The sequence below is a fragment of the Agelaius phoeniceus genome, chromosome 4 (assembly GCF_051311805.1).
Source record: "Agelaius phoeniceus isolate bAgePho1 chromosome 4, bAgePho1.hap1, whole genome shotgun sequence".
NCBI classification, from domain to species: Eukaryota; Metazoa; Chordata; class Aves; order Passeriformes; family Icteridae; genus Agelaius; species Agelaius phoeniceus.
In genome coordinates this window covers 69,164,361-69,184,221 of record NC_135268.1, presented here as the reverse complement: position 1 = coordinate 69,184,221, position 19,861 = coordinate 69,164,361, and the positions used below count along the sequence as shown (strand labels likewise).

Genomic DNA, 19,861 nt, shown 5'->3' with positions numbered 1-19,861 from the left:
CCGCCGGGAGGCTGGGACTTGTAGTGCAGCGAGCGGCAAACTACAGCTCCCACAATGCCCGACAGTCCCCGGAGCCACTTGTTGCATCGATGTGTAAGTACCGAGTACTTGCTAAGTACAGAAAGACCCATTTCCAGAGGCTGGAAGCGTTCGGGCATTTCCACAAAGAGCAGAGGGATGCGGGGTGTGCCACCGGGAAGTGCTGGGGAGGAGGAAGGATGGTGGCGGAGTCCCTGCAGGAGGCCAGGCAATGCACTGAGCTCAGGGAGTTACTGGAACTCTGGCCGCGCTGACACAGGTTTTGAGGAAGAGCCTTTCTTGGACTTTCACTTAAACTTTAGCACGATCTCCCTCTAAAGTAGCAACATGGACATGAAAAATGCCAGGGGTCCTTTGGGCACATGGTATCAAACAGCACTTAGTCCCTACCCCACCCTGCAGGAGTGGGGTAACAACACCCCACGGAGATCTCCTGTCCTGAAGCACACAGAGCCGTTTTTTATTTGCCATTTTTCCCTCTACCCTGGGTTGACCTCTGATGAAATTGTTTCTGAAACATACTAGAGAAGCACAGCAACCTTGAAGTCCCTCTACAGCAGCATTTTCACTCCTGTGAGCCACATTAGGACCATTCACAAGCACCTCAGTTTCTCTGCAGCTGCAATCCCACAAAGAGGGATGAGAATTGCAGGTATTTACCCCTTTACTACTCACTCCAAGGTCAGGCCACAATTCGTAGAGAATAATCTTTTTATTTGCTCAACAGAAAAGCTGCCGCTGACTTCTCTTTTTTAATTCTGTGTATGACTGGCTTGCTTTTGCTGCCAACCTCTGATTCTGCTGTGATTTTCAAGGACTAGAAACATTTCCTTTTGTTCTCCCTGGCCCGGCACATCAGCCCTTGAACAATGGGGTGGGATTTCAACAAAGACTCTATTATCATTGCCCGGGTTTATCTCATCTCGGTGAGGCCTTACCTTTCTGTGCAGAGCAGGTGACTCGATTTTAAGAGCAGCACGTGGTTCTATGCAGTGGTTCAGTCTTTTCTGCCAGCTGGCAACGATTTTTCCTGCAAGTTACCCATTTGAAAGGGTAAATACACACATCTAGTGGGATATACATTCAGAGGGAATCAGACCCAAGCACTGCTCTCTTCCATGATGCAAGAAGCGTAAAACTGAAGGAGCAGCTGACTGAACTTTGGGAGACATTACAAGAGCAGGTAGTGACAGGAAAAGGGAGAATGGCTTTAAACTGAGAGGAGGTTTAGATTAAATATTAGGGGAAAAAATTTACTGTGAGGGTGGTGAAGCACTGGAACAGGTTGCCCAGAGAAGCAGCAGCTGCCCCAGTGTTTAAAGCCAGATTGGAAGGAGCTCTGGGCAATTTAGTGTAGTGGAAGGTGTCTGCCCACAGCAGGGGGCTGAAATGGGATGATCTTCAAGGTGTTTTCCAACCCAGGCCACTCCTTGATTCTATGATATTCTGTTCCATATCCTAAGTATTTGACTGAAACGAAGAACAGTCACTAGGGTTTTATGTTGACTCAGGAAGCCCATCCTGGGCTTCTCTCAAATCCCATTGTTGTGAGGAGTGTTAGTGCAGAAGTGTGGGGTGACAAACCTGTTGTACCCTCAGAACAATGGCTGATGGCTTTGGCTTGAAAAACATCTTGCAGTGCCTGGGGAAACACAAACATTTCCACTTCTAGATAATAACCTTTCTATTAGCAATTTATCTGAATCTTTTGGTGAGTTACAGCTCCAGTGAAAGCAGAAAATCTTTCATTTATGCTGTGCTGAGCCTTGCCTGTGCACTAAAAACTGGTATTGGGCATTTTAGAAACAGATCTTCTGTGAATTTCAGCAACAACCAGCTCTGTTTGCAAACAGCTCAAAGTCCTTTTGTACAAGCCTGGTTTTGTCCCATGTCAAAGCTTCTCTGGGAGCCAACTCTCACCCTGTGTGCTTCAGTGCCAGGAGGTGTTTGAACCTGCTTTGAGCAGACATTCCACCTGTCAAACAGCAACTAGGAGGCGTTAACCCCGACAAAAGCCACGCTGAGGAATGGAGCAGCTCAGCCCTTTCAGGCTGTCAGGGCGACTGCGTGACTCCGGGCGCTGAATTCTGCATCTGAGGCTGAAATTACATGGTAGGAAAATTACATGGTAGCTGAGATAACAGCTTGCTGTTGACAAAAAGGGAAGAGCCTGCTCCTCACTGCCTTCAGTCACCATCCACACGCAGCCTGGCTACAGCTGATGCTGGTGCTGGCATTCCCATCACCCTGTGCTGATTCACCTTGCCATGAAGGCAAGAAAAGGCAGCTGCTTCTTGCTGGGTAAGTGAGGTTGAACTGGGTCAGCCACACTTAATATATCTCTCTGAAAGGGAGTTTTGTAACTGTCTTAAGCTGCCCTGGTCTGAGACAGAAAAAAAAAAGGAGCATTCCCACCTTATGGTCCATCACTTGCCATTTTCCTGCTACTTCCATGTGTTGGCAGAGAGCTGATCTTTCTTTCTAAAAGGTAAAGCAACCAAAAAAATCAAGGTCAGTTTTCCTTGACTTTTCCTGAGGAAGGCAGCAAGATTGATCAGCTGGGAGAGGGAAGGCTGTGGGACCATCTTCCATGGCAGGCTTAACCCAGCCTAAAGCAGCTGGAAAAGTGCATTCTAACCCGAGTGAAAATCTGGTGAAGGCACCACCCCTCTGGGTGGCAGATGTGTTGATCCAGTTATCTACTCCTCTCTCACTGATTAGGCATGAAACAGCTAAAATCCAAGACCCATGACAGTAAAACTTCACCAACAAACTGGTGAAACCAAGTGGAAGATGGAGATTTCCCAGACAAACTCTCTTTCTGGTTAGTAGCAGCACTCCAAGCCTGCCACATCCCTACAATTTACATTCCTGCAACCTAATTTTTTATCCTGCAAACTCCAGTTCAGTGACATTTCCTCTGAATAACACCTGCCTCCCTGCTCGTCTCTGGTTTGATCTGTCGGGGGAAGAATTACTCGGTTTTACTCTGCGTGTGAGAAGGCATCGGCAGAGGTGCCGGTATGCTAATTGCCACACACGCAGATTTTGGGAGCTCTGGATTCTCCTGGAAAAGGGAGGCGCTAGGAACGGCCCTGGGCACAGGGCAGCCACGAGGTGGCACGCTGGGCTTTCACTGCCGCGCCCGGCTCTTCCAGGAGCAAGTTATTCGGGAAAAGCAGGCAGATCTTCAGTGGAGTTATGTAAAACACCATTCCTGTTAACATCCATCCATCCTGCAAGAACAGGCTTTGATTTCCACATAAGTGGCTAGTTAGATTCAAAGTTATTGTCATATGACTGAAATAGATCTCTTATGTCAGTCAAAACAGAATGGAGGATGTGAGTCATGCTTTGCAAAAAGCAGGAAGTTTGGTTTTGTTGGCAAAAATTTTTAATACAGAGAGAAAATTATAGGGCTGCATTGCCATGTTTGTCATAAGGATTCGAGAATAACGTTGTCCATCCCTTGGAGAAATGTTTCCAAAACAAGAAAAATAAGAGCTTTTTTGCATTCTGATTATTATTCATTATTCCTCGGTGCCACGGAATCTAGGAGGAGTCTAGAAAGAAACGTGTGCTCGGGTGAGAAGTGCCAGATCCTCCCCAAAATAAAAGGCTGCGATTGGGAGGCTGCCGCTCTGGGGCGGGGGTGGGAGGGAACGCAAGGGAATGAGGTCATGCTCATGGCGTGAGAGGGACCCGCACGGGGTGGTTGTTGTTCTGCCCGAAGTGTGATAAACCTTCGTGACCCAGCACAAAGGTACACATGCAGATCTAGTCGTGACGTATCCCAATATTCTGGAAGTTGCTGGGGTCTGTGGTTATGTCTCTGTGTCCCTCAAAGGATTGGTGGGACAAGAGATAAGTTACTGTAAAAAGCATGGCAAGGAATCAGCTTTTCTTCATTGTCCAGGAATATGATGGAGTTTAAAATTTAACTAAATTTACCCTTCAACGTGACTGTTCAAAACATCACCATGCAAAAGAAAAAAAAAAATAATTTAAATGGAGACAGGTGCAGGGGAGGGCAAGTCAGAGCAGAGAGCCAAATGTGTAAGAGAAGAATAAAAGCCTTTGGCTTGGTTTGCCTAGAGAAACAAGGAATTTGATTACTCTTTATAAACATATGAACGGGTAGACACTCAAGAGAGAGGAGTTATCTAAATAAAGAAAATAGTAGCACAAGAACATATGGGTGCAATAATAAAATGTCATTTAAGTTACTAAAAATGACATGTGCCATTTGGCAGGTGGCACAGGGTAAATTCTTTTGGACTTTGTTATAATGAGGGAAGTAAAAAAACCCAAACGAAGATCCCTGGATTGCAATTCAGTGGTTGGCTGGGGAGCAGTGTTTGTGACCTGGGTTTCCATACACCTGGTACTCTAAAAGAGCTGTATTTCCAAATCATCAGAAAATAAGAGTGCAAGCAGGAAGAAAAAAATTAGGTACGAGTCTAAAAATGACAAGTATGAGCTCTTTTTAAAGAATTCATTGGGCAATCAAAGAGCCACAACTTCAAGAGAGAAAAAACATTGCCAACTCTTGTTTTATTAATGGTCTGGAGATTGTGAGTAAAATTAAAAAAGAAATAGCCAAAATGGAGAAAGCAGGAAATAAGGAAGTGTTGGTATAAATGAGAAGCAGAGTAGTTATTGGAAGTGAAGCACATCAAAGGAAATCCATAGCTGGCAAGGCTAAATCCCAGAAAACCTAGAAGTGAATGGTACAGGCCCATTACTAGATGGACATGATTAAAATGTCAATAACAATGCAGAAGTGTTCATTGAACATTTATGATCTATGTTTGTAAAGAAGCAGGAAGATACATGCCTGGGGGGTCACCTGACAGTGATGGGATTCATTTCAGTGCATTAGTGACCAGTGGAGCTCTTGTTTTCCAGGGATAACTGTGACCCAGGAGGTTGGAAACAGCTGACTGCAGACTTGTGTGTTGACATTCCTCTTGAGTGAGCCTTGATTGACCAGGGCAATTCTAGGAGGCTGAAAAAGTGCCAGGCTGTTGCCTGTCTTCAGGAGAGGAAGGCTGCATGATATGGAGTGAATGTAGATTTAATAACATCAGATCTGTGGATAATGTTCTGGATAAACACCAAAAAAGGGTGTTATGTCACTCATTAAAGAATTAGTAATGCCAGTCAGAGTCTAATAGAAATCTCATTTCATGCTTCTAAAAGACAACAAATAATTCCATTTCCTCCAAAAGGAAGGAGAGCTGTAATAAACTTTTAAAAGCATTTTTACTTAGAACTGCACAATATTTTAATTAAACAGGGTAATAAAGCATCAGTGAAGAATACATTAAACACTGGTCACAGAGATTATTTTTTTATAAGTGGTTATAAATCACTATTGAATAAGGCTATGTCTAATAGGACCTTCCAGGATCATATGTGCTGTACTACACACATACGTAATCAATATTTTCATTAGTCATTTGGAAGTAAATACAAAATCAGCCCTAATCCAATTTGCAGATGACATCCTCATCAGTCGGGTGGTACCATCAGGATGACAAAAGGACTGTTCTTCAAAATATGGTAAACTGGGTCTGGAAAAAACTGGGGGGAAACTAACCCTAAAGGGGGCAATTACATATCATATGTATCATTTATATCAAGTATACAATGAACAGAGACTCACAGAATGACTGGGGGTGGAAGGGACCTCAAAGACCATCTCGTTCCAGCCCCTGCCATGTGCAGGGACACCTTCCACTAGCCCGGATTCCTCTGAGCCCCATCCAGCCTGGCCTAGAACACTTCCAGGGACGGGCCTTCACAATTTCCCAAGACACATCTGCGAACACGTGGAGGCAACAGGACTTTAAAGTACCTCAGAGGCTTTCTGGGGCTACTACCACACCTGGCCGAAGTGCTGGGGCTGCCGGTCCTGGGGCTGTGTGTGCTGGGGTGGGGGGGGGCACAGAAAGCCCTCACAAAGGTGGGGTCACCTGGGGTGAGTTCACCTGGGGTCAGCACAGGGCCCATTTCGGTACCAGGGTTAGGGTTACCTGTGCCGCCCAAACAGCCGGGGTGGCACCACTAAATGACAGAATCGATTCGGCTGGACAAGACCTGTAAGCTGACCGAGTCCCAGGTCCGTCCCACGGCCCTCAGCGCCGTGTGCTCTCTGCCCTGGCCACCCCCGGGCGCTCCCTCCCTCCCGGCCCGCTTTCCGCCCGACGCTTCCATTCCGCTCCCGCCTGGGGGGAGGCGCTCTCGCACCGCTCCCCCCGCGCCGGGTGGTGCGCGCCGCTGGCCCCGCCCTGCCGGCGCCGAGGAACAGCCACGTCTCCAGCCCGGCCGAGGAAGGGGCGGGGCCGCGCCGCCCGCGCGCCAGCCGGCAGCCAATCTGCGAGCGGGCCGGTGAATCATGCGCTCGGCGATTGGCCGGCGCGGCGGTAGAGGAGGGGGAGAGAGCGGCGTGGCTCCGATTGGTCCGGCGGGCTCTGTTGACAAACACCCAGCTCCTCCCCGCCCCCCGCCGCCGGGCGCGCCAATCAGAAGGAAGCGGCGGGCTGAGCGGCGTGGCGGCCGACCAATGGAGTGCGTGTCCGCCTCGCAGGGGCGGGTGCGCGCGGGGTGCCGGTACGTGGCGGGCGGGCGTGGCGCGGCGGGCAGGGCTGCGCGCGCGGCGGGCGCCCATTCTGTGGCGGTGACAGCGGCGACAGCGACAGCGGCGTTCATGTCCTAACGGGTGGCGGCGGCGGGCGAGCCGGGCCCCTCCATGCGGGGGCCGCGGGGCCGCAGCGCTCTGGCCGCCTTCGCGTTGCTGGTGCTGCTCGGGGTAGCGGCGGGCGGCCCGGAGCCGCCGCCGAGCGATGCCGCGGCTGTGGAGGCCGCGTTCGGGCTGGGGGCAGCCGCCGCTCCCGCCGCTCTGCCCGCTAGTTCCGCGGACGTGACAGTGGAGGACGATGAGGGTGGTGTGGCCCCTGCAGGGCCAGGAGAGCCGGACGCTGAGGGCAGCGGAGAGGCCCGGACCGGCAGCAGGTGAGCGGGGGAGGGCGGTGACTGGGGTGGGGAGCAGTGCCTGGGGCTGAGGGGGGTGTTCAGTGTCCAGGTGAGAGTGCGGGGTCGCTGTTTGAGGTGAGGGTCATGCCTGGGGCTGGCTGGGGAAGGTGTCGGTGCCTGGGATGGCTGTCGGGGACTGGGGTTCCTGAGGGGGGTCGGTGGCTGGCTGGGAGTCAGTGACTAGATGGGGGTCGGTGCGGGGCGGCTGAGGTGGGGTCAGTGCCTGGGGAGGCTGAGGAGTGTCGGGAATCAGTGCCGGGGTCTGGTTAGGGGGAGTATCCGTGGATACAGGGATGGGGGTCACTGTCGGGACTGTTGAAGGGTGTCTGTGACTGGGGTGGGGGTCAGTGGTCCAAGCGGGGAGGTGCTGGGGAGGGGCTCGGCCCCGGTGTGGGGATGCTGGGCGGCCTCAGAGGACAAAGGTGCCGTGTCCAGGGGGGACACGATTGTGTCTGGGCTAGGAATCAGCAGCTGGGGGTGTTGGGGAGGGGGCAGTGCTTGGGAAAAGGGCTGCAGCGTCCCGGGGGTCGTGTGTGGGGAAGGGCCCGTGCAGGAGTGGCCTTGGACGGGAATAGCGCTGGGATGTGTCGGGAGTGTTGGAGCGGGAAGAGGGGAGGGGGCAGAGTTGTGCTTGTAGGGTTATCGTAGATGGAACGGTGCTGAGGAAAGCGGTGAAACAAGGGTGTCGCAGGCTGGTGCGTGGGGCTGGACTGTGGGACACGCAGGAAGTGTCCCAGGGCCGGCGGGGAGAAGGGGTGGAAGGGATGAGTCCCGTGCTGGGGCTGCAGGAGCGCTGCAGGGATGGGCAGGCGGGACCGAGGGGGAGGCGGTGACAATGAGGAAAATGAACTTCGGGACCTCACCAGCGCTGAGGTGCTTGTTCTTTACGCCGTTGTTAGCAAGGAGAAAGGGTGTCTTAGTTCTTAGACAAACAAGCTGCCGGATGTCACGCTATGTGACATCTGGCCCGTCTGCTTACCCTGATAATACCACGTCTCGATCCCTTCCTTGCCTTGCTCCCAGTTCTGTGCCTGCGGGAAGGAGACCCTAAAGCATCTGGAGTCGAAACTCTTCCCAATGCCCGCTGTTCAGAGCACGCTGTCCTTTTCTGTCATCGTTTTGTTTTAAAGAAAATGCAGTTCCCCCTGAGTACTTAATTGTCTGTTCAGCACAGCCACTGGGGTGTGCCTGAGGGGAAGCCAAACATGCTAGGCGAATTGATGAACAAGTTTCAGAATGTAAGAAAGGGAAATAAAATCCCTAATAACTGCGTGTGGCAAGAAGCTCCGGCGAAAGAAATACTTCGATGAATGACTCAAGTGCAGAAATGTGAGTGAGCTGATTCCAGTCTGTTTCTGAATTGGTTGTTAACGAAGAGATGACAAGCCACAGCCAGAGTTTAAAGGAAGAACAGCATGACTAAATGCCTGCTGTATTTGAAAACATGAAAATGAATAGCCCAAAGCTTGTTCTTAGTATGCCCAAGCAGTCACTTAAAACAAGAAACCGGCTGATAACTTGGCACCCTGTTTTCTTGGAGGACAGTCTCACCAGTTAGCAACACGATCATTCTTTTGTGTATCAGGTGATCAAAACAGCACCTGGTTTATTGCAATTCTGCTGTATTCAGTTTTTGATAGGACCTTTGTTTGTTTAGCCTAGGAAAATTTTAAAAATATATTTTCTGCTTGTCTTCCAGAGCTAAGTAGAATACACTAAAGATGTTCAATGTAGTAAATTAAGCCTGAGATTAAATGTAGCTGCTCTGTAATTGATTAGCATGTAGGAACAGATTTGCTGTCATCAAATAAAAATAGAATGGCTGCCTGGCCATAGTGTTTGTGTGCATTTCTTTTTTAATCTGTGTTTCTGAGATTTCCACTCATCTCAGCTAATTGTTCTTCAGCAATACACAGGCAATATAGAGGTCAATATAATCTGGAAAAAAAAAAGAACAAAATCAAAACCCCAACTGTCTCTGCTGTAGTCAGATGAATATAATCATCTTTGAATGCTTGAATATTTCTTTTGTTTTTCTAAAAGAAAATAGGAGGATTAGTGATTTACTGTGCTTTTTACATACAGACATGCAGGGTTTGCTGTTGGAATAGCTGCTTAGAGTTCAAGTTAAACTAAGAGCCATATTTGCAATGTCCCAATGGACTTTTGAGGGTTTGATGATTCTTTTAAACTGAAACAGGAACAGTGGTAAATGTACCACGATGACAGCGAGTTCTGCTTTGTTTTTCTAACAAAAACAACTTACTTGAATAAATGCAAAGTTTGGTGCAGTGGAAGGGTGTGGGTAAACTAAAGAACCGTTCCTCCTCTGTCCTGCTTACAACTCCCCTTGCAATCCCCTTTTGTTTGTGGGTAAATCATACCTTCACTTCTGTAAGGTGGAGCAGCACTGTGCTCAGGCCTCCTGATCTCCCAAAGTGGGCTGTGATCACTGGGGGGTACTAAGAGAGGTTTCAAGGCCCAGGACTGGCCTTTTGTCAATGTCTGTGGAAGTTTGCAGTAGATATTTTGCATCATTTAAAGGGGGGGGAACATTATCACTGCCCTGGAATAACAAGTTCCTGTCTGTGAGCAAAAGAGGATAGGAATTGGTAAGAAAACATTTCCATTCAGCCACAGAGGCTGATTTTAGGTGGTTGGGGTCAGGGAAGTGTGTCCAGATGTGCTTTCATAGTGACAAAGTGCACATAAAGTCTCACTGCACAACATTGGCTTGTTCTCTGCCAGCTGCTCCAATTACTGATATCTCTGTGTGCTGCACAAACTGCCCCCTTGCTTTAGTCCTGCTGTTGGCCATCTGTAAGGGCCCAGAAGGGATCTTCTTCCCCTCCATCACAATATATTCTGGACCAGCAGCTCAAGGCAAGGAGAAGTGCAGGTTTTCATTTCACTGATGTTTATTTGTCAGGTGAGGGATCCTGGGATTTAAGTGACTGCCTCATTTTGAGTAATGTCTTTTTGTATCTTTTTTGTTCTGGTCCAGGCTTGTGGAGACTATTGAAATATAATTTTGGTATTGGTCATAGTTTTGTTTTTTTCCCTTTCTTTCTTTTGTATCCCTGTGATGTGATTCACTCCCTGATATAGTCTGAGTTTTACTGTCAACAAGTATTGACCCAGCCTTGATGCTGTCTGTCTCTATCCTCCTCACTTCCTTGGTGATAAGTTGTGATTTTTGACCTTAAGCTGGGTAATATTTTGTGTCTTCCCTTCTCAGAAGGGAACCTGGTTTGGCAGTGTTCTCAGAAAACCTGTGTGTTCCTGGAAGATGGCATCTTTGGTCAAGGCAGTCTTTCAGCTTTACCCCAGTCAGGAAGTGATGTAAATAAAGCCAGCAATAAGGTGCTGCTTTTCAGAGAATAAAAGAGTTTATCAGGCCTAACCAAAATAGAAACTGAGTCAGGAGTTCCTTTTGCTTTCCGTTTGTCAATCAGTTGGCCCAAAGACACATCAAAAATAATCTTTTTCAGTTTGATGTAATGGAATTACAGGAATTGCAGCCCTGACATCTTGAGCCAACAAAGGCTGGCAAACAGGTGGCTGAAAGGACTCTGTTCTGGAACTGTGGCTATATTCTTCTAAGATTTTGATGTAAGAATTGCCATAATACACTGCAGTAAGCCCACAGTGGCACTGTGGGGTGACAAAAAGCAAGTCACCTGCCTGTTTTTAAGCTCTGAAATATTTTCTTGAAGTAGTTGCCTAAATTGCTTTTATCATGATGTGTTAATTTAGTGCTTGACTAGACTACCTGAGCAACAGAAAGATCTCTTGTCACCACTTCATGCTCCCAGTACACAAAGCTGCAAGCACTGGAAGCTCACAGAGAACGGGAAGGGAAAATCTGACAGTGAGAAAGTGTAACACTAAGAGAGTGTTGGGCACAAATTTCAGCTCTTACCCCAAACAGAGTTCAAGTGATGGGGTTTTAACTTACTGGAGTCCATCAGAGAAGAGGAAAACAGGTATTGAGATTTTAACTCAGACAAATGGAGTAAGGAATGAAGGATTTTATCAGAAGAGTAAGGAGTTCTAGCTCTTTTTTCCTGGTGTGTGGTATAGCTGAAGAGCAAGATGAAGTTGGAACCAGAAGTGTGGCTATTTAGTTGAAAATGAATAATTTATTTAAAAAGCAGAGAGAAATGGATGTTTTTCCTAAACCTAGTTCCAGTTCTAAAGGTAGCCACACCTAAGATTTAGATACAGCTGGGCTGGTTCTGTTCCTCTGTCTCATGGAAGTGTGTGCTCAGTAGGTGAAACAAAGTCCATTCTCCTGCTGGGGACTGACCCTGAGTGCCACTGCACCCAAGAAAAGCCAGGATTTTCACAGTGTGCAGAAGTGGTTGGTTAAACCAGTTCCTCCAAGTGTGTGCTGCTGGCACAAAGGTTCCCCAGGCTCCTCTGCTCTTTCCTAATCAGCTAAAGTTAAAACTGAAGTGTGGTTACAGCACCCTTTGGGTGGCTGGAGGCCAGGGTGCACGTACAGATTCCAAAACCACTGTCTTGAGTGGTGGTGGAGAGCCTTAAACAGTGAGGTACTCCTAGGGAAGGCTGAGGTTTGCATCTGGTGGGGGAAGATAATACAGAAATGTGAGATACAAAGGCATGAAACATTTGTTACTTGAGGGAGAAGTCAAAGAGGAAGAATTAGATAAAGGAAAACAATGGGAGCACATGGGAAGAAAACATTTCACAGTGTGATTTTAGGATTTGTCTTCTCTGCAGTGTGGCTGCCAAAATTCCCTTCACTCTAGCTGCATTTCTACCTCTTTTTATAACCTACTTGTCAGGAGGATCAACATAAAATTTAAGTAGACCCACTTGGAATAATATTTTCTTATGCAATGCTAGAGGGTTTCAGATAAATTGCTTTACCATAAAGCAAACAGATTGTGTTAAATATGTGTCCAAGGCCTTTAGTGTGTGAGCACTTGTTTACAGTACTTGAAAATAGTCAATCTCCTGCAATCTGGTTTATTATTAACCCAGTCTACGCTTTGGAAAAAGCGTTTGTGATCAGCTCATAAAAACTTCTGTCTTCTACTGTGCAAATATTTGCACAAATGGTATTTTTCTAACAGTCTCTTAAACTTAGCTTTTTGAGGAATGTGATGTTTGGCCACCTTCAGAAGTAAGAGCTGCTATGGCATTTTTGGAACAGGTTAAAGATCTCTTTGTTTTTCTCTTTATTAGTAGTGTTATAAGCATTATTAGTAGTGCTGTAAGCATTATAAAATCCTATAAATTGTGTGGGTTCCTTTAACATGTAAAACAGCCATGTTTTACATGACCTTTGCTGGAGGTGATGTCATGAGCCACTCTCCCTGAACATGTTTTTAGATCATGATTTCAGTTTTTCCTTCCTTAAAGCAAACTAAAAACCCCCATCATTCCTTCCCTAAATTCCGTGTTACTACACCATTAACTTTGGACAAATGAATATATTTGGCCAGAGCTCTACACAATAATTTATTGTCCCTTATTGTTTAAAGTAAAGGTTAATATACATGTCTGTGGGTGCACTACCAGCCCCCTGGCCTTTCACCCTCACCTGAAACTGGTTAATCTCCCCATCACTTTATTTGCACAGTTTCTTATTCTCATTGAAATCAGTGACTATAAAGGTCCCTTCTGGGTCACTGGATCCAGCCCCCCTCAGTGCAAGCAGCTGTAAAGTGATCAAGTTCTACTCCCTCTGCCTTTGAAGATTGGTGAGCTGCTGCAAGCCAAACTGACAACACAGTCTCAGCTTTTTCAGGTCAGAGAGAAACAATCTTCAAGGAAAAAAAAAAAAAAAGCCTTTCAGAAATGCCTTGTCAGTGCTTTGTCTCTGATGTGTTGTTTATTTTGTTTGTTTGTTTATTTTAATGCTGGAGCTCTAGCCCAACCAGAGATGCTTATTCTAATTGTATAGCTCTGTAAGAAACAAGACTTACTGAAACTGAGGAGCTTCAGGCACTGTAGAAATCAGCAGCCAGCCTGCCATGGCCCTGTATCCCAGACATCAGGCTGCTTAAAGCCCAAGCTGCAAAACCCAGTTTCGTTTCTTCATGGTCTGCAGGTGTTGGAAGTTTTTTGTAGTGCCCTGTGTGTGCCTTTGGAGGGACTTTTTTTATTCAGAGATTTACAAAATGTCCCAGAAATTTGATGTTTAATCCAAAATCATTGAAAACTTAGTTGCAACTTAATATTTCTTAGGTCCTGGTAGGTTGGATTCATAGTTTTGGGTTTAGGTTGCTTTGAAAGGATGTGTTAAAGCTCAGTTTGGAAGGGACTGGAAGAAGTGAGATCCATACTGTTTGTATAAATATCTCCAAAAAGATGATCTCATGCAGTATTTTAGTGGTAATATCTGCATGCAGGAGCAAAAAGTCAACTGCCTTCCCCTGAATGTGAGCTCTGAAAGTGTCTTACAACATGGAAATTAGTGTATGACACCAGCCAGAGACTTCAGCTCTTCCACTCTGTTGCTGGTCTGGGTAGCCTACGCAGTTGAATTGCTTTTCTGCAGAATATAGAGACTTAACTTAAGGGTTGGAGTTGGGTTTTACTGAGTATAAAAGGCAGCTAATAGGGGAAGTCCATGCTGCTGTAGTTCTGAGTGTGAATGTTTCCATCTTGCAGATCTCTAGTAATTATCAGCACTCTGGATGGACGAATTGCTGCACTGGATCCAGAAAACAGTGGGAGAAAACAGTGGGATCTGGATGTGGGATCGGGTTCTCTTGTGTCATCCAGCCTCAGTAAACCAGAGGTAAGGCTTAATTTCTTTCTTGACTAAATAATTAAAAATAGAGTTGTCTGTAATATAAGGAATGCAGCTTCCTCCTTGTTTGGTAGATGTTAAATAATGGAACAAACACTTACAAAACTTTGTCAGTACTATTCTCAAACTTTTTTTGAGTGCTTACATCATGTTGCCATTTCAAACTGGAGTGTGTCAGCGTTTCAGCCTTGGGATTGATGTATTTGATAACTACCAAACTAGATGATGTAACTGAGTTGGGGAATTGTGTGTAATTGCTGATTGAAAACAAGTTACTTGTAATTTCAAGCAAATGAAAGGATCATCTGCCTTGTAGTACTAGACTATGTCTTGGCAAGTACTGGCTTTTTTTTTCCCCTCAAGAAAAGCAAAAGTCCTTGTGACTTAATAAATGAACAAAGGATTGTTTTGGGTGTTTTATACTAGATAAGCAGGCTGCCTGTGAAATAGAATGTGTTAGCAATTAAACAGAGTGCTGAAGGTCACCCTGAAGTACTGAGTGCTAGAGGGTTGCATCACTTCTTTCTGATGAACTGTAAGTAGAAAATCTAGAGTTCAGTTTCTTGTTTGCTGCTATTGGCCACCATCAGTTTCAATAAACTAGGCTAAAAATTAGAAGGTTGGTTTTTTTTCCTTTTTTTCCTCTTCCTGCACTGGGAAGATCTCTGATTCATTCTCCCCTAGAATTAGGAGGAACAAAAACCCCCACAAAGAGGTAATTTGGGATGATAACACACCACAGAAGTACACAGTCCCTCCCTGTCAGGGATGGTTGGGTTTGATGACCAGTCCTGTATCATCCTTTGCACAATGAGCATCAGAGAATGAAAGTTGAGTTCAGGATTATTCAGACTGCCTGACTTTCCTGCTTGTGGTTCTTTGTTGCTATCTGTGGCCATGACCTCTGTTTTGGTGTGAAGAAGGCAAAGGAAAGATGTGGACTGTAGGTGTGGTATTGTGAGAGCTGCTGATCAGTATCTCAGGTTGCAGAAGTAATACAAATTATTACTCACATTCCTTTGTTTCTGAGAGAGAGTTTTATTTATGGGTGCAGCTTTGTGAGATTTGTTCAGGTGTATTTTGTGGTTTAGAAAAAACACTGTAGGAAAGAAGAATTTCCCCCCCAAAATCTGTTTAAGAGCATTGAATTGTTTAAGAGAATTGAAAAGAATACAGGAGAACAGTAAAGAGCTCTGTGAGGTGGAAGATATCAGTGATTGTGTGATCCTTCACAAATGTTCTCAGCAGTAGATACATGAAATACTGGCCTGTTACCTGTTGCTGCAAATAGTTTCTGATGAGCACATGAAAATAGAACCAGTGGTCATGAAAAGCACACATTTGAAAACTGTACAAATATAAACTTTGTTTTTTCACTACAAGTTAAGTCACAAGCCCATGTTTTTAAAGATTTTGGGAGTGCAAACATTTATAATGATAGAAGTGTTTTTGCAAATACAGATTCTGTCACTCAACTGTCTGTCCAGGGTTTTGATATTTTTCCAACATGGTTTGGCTGTAGAAATCAAAGGTTGGGGTTTAGACAACAAAAAAATGTAGTTTGTCCATGTGATGTTTAATTCCCTTGTGTGATTACAAGTCAGTAGGTTGTGGCAGTCTTAAAAATACATTTTTAAAGAGCATTTGCAATGGATAGAGGAAGTTGGACTTTCAGATGAGCTTTCAAATAGTTTCATTTCTACAGCTGTGGCCAAAGACACTGAGGGATTTTGACAGTTAAGATGCAGAGCCCATGAGAGAACTAATTTTGGAAGGAAAAGGTCATTTTGGCCTTCTAGAAGCTGTTAAGTGTTATGAATATGGGCCTTTTTAGACTTCTTACTGTCATGTAAACAAATGCTGTTAAGACAGAATTTAACCAGAAACATGATGAAAAGTGATGAATACTCTGAATAAACTGCATTTAAATATTTAAATATTTAATCTGCTGTCAGTAATCAGCTGAAAGACTTCATGCAGTGAATCTAGATACTTAAGTGAGTAATTCACCTCATTAAAATTGCTGTGAAAATTCTGGTTTGGGTCAAAATACTGACGTGGCATGTGAGCTGTTGAGTTTTAGTCTCTCAAACTGAGTCTTGAGACTTTTCCTTCCTCTTCCAGCATTTTTGAAGTAACAAAGGTTTTTGTGCTAGCAACCACAGTCTTCATCATAAAGCAGTAACATTATGTAAGCTGTTAAATTACATCTTCTTGCAAGAAATGGCAGATGAGAAACTCTGTGTTACACTTGCAGAGACAAAGATTTGTGTTCTTTCAGAGCAAGGAAAGTGTGATGATGCTGGCTCTTAATTGTTTTGATGAGGGTTTTTTTAACTATCTCAAGTGTGACTACAATGAACTGTAGTTCCAAGTCCTGGTGCAAAAGCATGAATTTAATTCCCAAGTGCCTTTTAAGAACAGACCTTGGATCTTCAAAGTTTCAGTGTTGAACAGAACTGTAGTTAACTTCCTTTACCTAACTGTAAAATGTCAACCTGGCTGTCTGGAGCTCGTGTGTTAATTAGGAAAGTGAGGCAGTGAAATTTCAAATGTTCCAGCAGCTCTGTCAAACACTTCAGATCTTGAAACTACTGCTTAAGACACTGACAAGTGAGATGTTCATCATTTGTCATATGAACCAGATCAATTAGAAAGGAAAGGCTGCTGAAGTATTAATTGGGTGTCTGGGTAACTAAAATGCTAAAATTCTTCCCTTGGCTCTAAGCTCCAACATCAACAAATCATGGTCGGGGTGCCAATGCTGAAAAGTTGACTCTGCAGTTCAGGTTTGTGTGTGAGAATTTAAAAACTGTTTCCCTATCCATTGTTTTAAAATGGAAAACCTTTCTCTTTAAAAGCCTGGTTACGAGTCCAAGTTTTCCTGTTACCTGCACGCAAAGATTGCCTGATGAAATTCACAGTAAAGTCATTGAATCACAACTTTTCTAAAAGGGAGCTTAATTTTAATAAAAACACTTTGCTCTTTAAGATTTGGGTTTGTAATTAATACACTGTCCATACTTAGACTAGAATACTTTGGGGAGAAGCAGCGTGTTGAAATAATGATGGTTAATTATAGTGAAAGAGAGAACTGCTTCAGAAGCAGTGGGAAAGGTTCATAGCACAGGGTTTGTTGATGAGGATGATTAATTCTTTTACCTGCAAGCTTTATCCTAAATTACTTAATGAGCACCAATCAGAGTTGTTTCAGTGCTCTGGGCAGAGGCTACACTGGGATGGACTCAATAATCAAGTACCTGGTAGGCTTGGGCTGTTACAGACTAATCCCTAAGTAAGCATCTTATTTCCTTATTTGAGACATAGAAGATCATGGGACAAAATCAGTTTCAGCTCACAAGGCTGACATTTATAGCAGAGTAAACATACCACTGTATCCTGGAAAAATGGAATAATTTGATTATGCCATGTCACCAAATCTGTCAACATCCTTATTCCAATAAAGACTCTCGTGACCTTTGTATTTCATTATGTGTATGCATGTACATAGAGATAAAGAAACATAAATATATCTTTTTATTGTGATAGCCACATAAAACCAACTTTTCTACAACCCCAGACATCTGTATCATCTTTTTTGGACATAGAAGTGTCATATTTTTATGGAATAGACTAGTATTATGGTTTTTTTCTCCAGAGAAATATGGAGAGGTGAAGAAGTTTTATACTGAAGTAATCTGAAAACTCACTGCATTGTTGATGAAGTGAACCCACAGAGACTTTGAGCAGATTGTTCCTTTTTTGCTTAGAGCAGTGGGTTGGAAAAGGATGTTGAAATCTCACAAAACTCCACTAGTGTCTGCATTTAATGTACAGCATGAGTGTGTATCTTCTTTCTTTTCCCCTCCCTTTATCTGCATCATTAACCCTTCCCAATTTTCAGTGCTTTGGTTTCCTAAAAGAAATACAGAATTCTGTTGTGAGGTATCCAGACACCTGGGATTCACTCTGAGGTACTGACTTGCCTGCACATTGCTGCACTTTGGATAAGGCAGCCTCTGTGCCCAGAGAAGCCAGAGAAGAGCCCAGATCTGTCTTGGGTTGCTTTGGGAACACAGGAGGAAACTCAGCAATTCCCACCCTTTGACCTCTTACACTCTGGAATAGAAGAAAATGCAAAATCCACATTGAAATGGGTCAGGGCAAGGCAAGAGGTCAAAATGCCCTCTGAGGGGCTTGAATTGTGAATTCTGTTATGGGCCCTCCCAGAGGTTCAGGGAGAGTAAATAATTTAACAGTGTCTTTGAAAGAATTAGGAAAGTTTCACCAACCACTTACAGCAGTATTTTATTAGTTTGAATAAAACTTATGTGTTTGTTTGGCTCATGGCTTTCTATTATAGTTATTTTTCAGTTGAGTCACTGTCTGTAAATACCATCCAAGGAAAAGCTGATAGTGTTTGTCTTGGATATGGGTGGGGAACACTTAAGACTGTCAGACACTTGAGTGTTTTCACTGAAGAGGTTATTATAGCAGCTGTTAAATGCAGTGATGAATATAAGGAATTTATATTAATCCTGCATAAAATTGTTCTGACTCTGCTAACATTCACTGGCCAAACAAAAAGGAGATGCTTTTCAAACTACACAGACGTTCTGAGAAAATGCCTTTGTTCTGAATTCTGCTTAAAAAGAATGCCTCTATCTAGTTCACTGTTAGTAATTTTAACTCCTAATCTCGGGTGCATCTTAAAACGTCTGGAATGGAACACACCAGCAACAGAAACAATCTTGGGTGCATCTTAAAACATCTGGAATGGAACACACCAGCAACAGAAACAATCTTTCCTGCTTAGCACTTGGAAGAGTCTCTGTGCACCATCAGGCAGCTCACAGGAGAGTCAGAGTTTCATATACATAGAATAGCTAGCTGGGTCTCTGAGGTGCTTGAGTGGGTACAAAAGGTTTTTAAAGGACAGTTTTATGCAGAAAGAATAAAAATTTTTAAATATATATTTGTGCTGTAAAATGACTTTTACTGAAAAATGGCTATAATACTTTCTGAGCAGATGTAAAGCACTGAATTGCCACTCTTCTCAAGCAGGCAGAGTGTAAATCAGTGGGCTGGTTATTGAGGTGACTAAAATGGGGAAAATGCATTTCCTTGTAGGTAAACTGGCATCATTTTAGTTGTCTGGAAGAGCATTCTAGTGTCCTGTAGTGACCTTTATTTCTGTGTACTGCTGAGACCTGTAGAACCACCAGATGCTTAGATAGTTGGAGCTGTCATTCCTGCAGGGAAAGGCTGGCACTTCAGCTGGCTCTCAGTCATACAGGTTTTCTATAACAGCCATGAAATTAAACTGTGCTAAATGAAATACAAGATGTGGGGATTGATAACAGTCGTTTTGTTGTTGAAGGTTGGAGGTGACCAGTTTAAACCTGAGAAAACTGTGCACTAAGATATCCCATGACAGGGAATCAGCTGCCATCTCCATTCCTCTGCAGGGGAAGGAAATGTGATTCCCTGTTGCCTGCGGGTAGAGAGAGACAGATTAGTGTCTTAAATGGTCCTGGAAAAGCTCATAATGAATAAGAAGTGAGTGTCCAGAATTGTACTTCAAAGGAAGATAAATTCTAATTGCAATTGAGGCAGACAAGGTTTCAAGCCATCAAGGGGAGTGGAGCCTGTGTTTTGCTGGAAGAGAATGGATGTGACTGCTCTGTAACTGCATGGATGTATTAGCATTCCTGATGGCACGAGTGGTTCTTTTCAGTTCTGTTGCTGGAAACACACACATATGTGTGCATGAAGAGGTGACAGGCTTGGGGAACTTCACTAGAGAGACTTCTTGTTGCTTTCTTGTTGAAACTTAAAAGATAATTTACAATTCTCCTGAAAATAAACTTCTAATGCTGTTTAGTGGTCAAAAAGTCATCTGCAAAAGACTAATTGTTTTAAAGTACCCCAATAGCAGGAAGCTGTACTTTTATAGGAAGCACAACCAACTTTTTTTAGTAAGAAATGGTAAACCTG

The 19,861-nt window shown here is 44.4% G+C and overlaps 1 protein-coding gene and 2 long non-coding RNA genes across 4 annotated transcripts in view; 2 read left to right on the top strand and 1 right to left on the bottom strand.

Annotated features, from left to right (window-relative positions):
* The first annotated feature begins 11 nt into the window (after window positions 1–11).
* Window positions 12–5,201, top strand: LOC143693993 (uncharacterized). Its single transcript, XR_013182178.1, has 2 exons — window positions 12–93; window positions 4,948–5,201. It is a non-coding gene; the product is annotated as an uncharacterized LOC143693993 (long non-coding RNA).
* Window positions 4,985–6,263, bottom strand: LOC143693992 (uncharacterized). 2 transcript variants are annotated; one of them, XR_013182177.1, is made up of 3 exons: window positions 6,142–6,263; window positions 5,708–5,863; window positions 4,985–5,090 (listed from the first exon to the last, which is right to left on the bottom strand). It is a non-coding gene; the product is annotated as an uncharacterized LOC143693992 (long non-coding RNA). The 2 variants fall into 2 exon arrangements; XR_013182176.1 differs by lacking the exon at window positions 4,985–5,090 and adding an exon at window positions 5,288–5,615.
* Window positions 6,264–6,658: 395 nt separating this feature from the next.
* EIF2AK3 (eukaryotic translation initiation factor 2 alpha kinase 3) overlaps window positions 6,659–19,861 on the top strand; it is a 43,305-nt gene continuing 30,102 nt past the window's right edge. Inside the window, exons 1-2 of the mRNA XM_054633568.2 lie at window positions 6,659–7,056; window positions 13,723–13,852. Coding sequence (XP_054489543.1) covers window positions 6,794–7,056; window positions 13,723–13,852 — 393 coding nt within the window. The 5' untranslated portion in view covers window positions 6,659–6,793. The remainder of the gene's footprint in view (window positions 7,057–13,722; window positions 13,853–19,861) is intronic.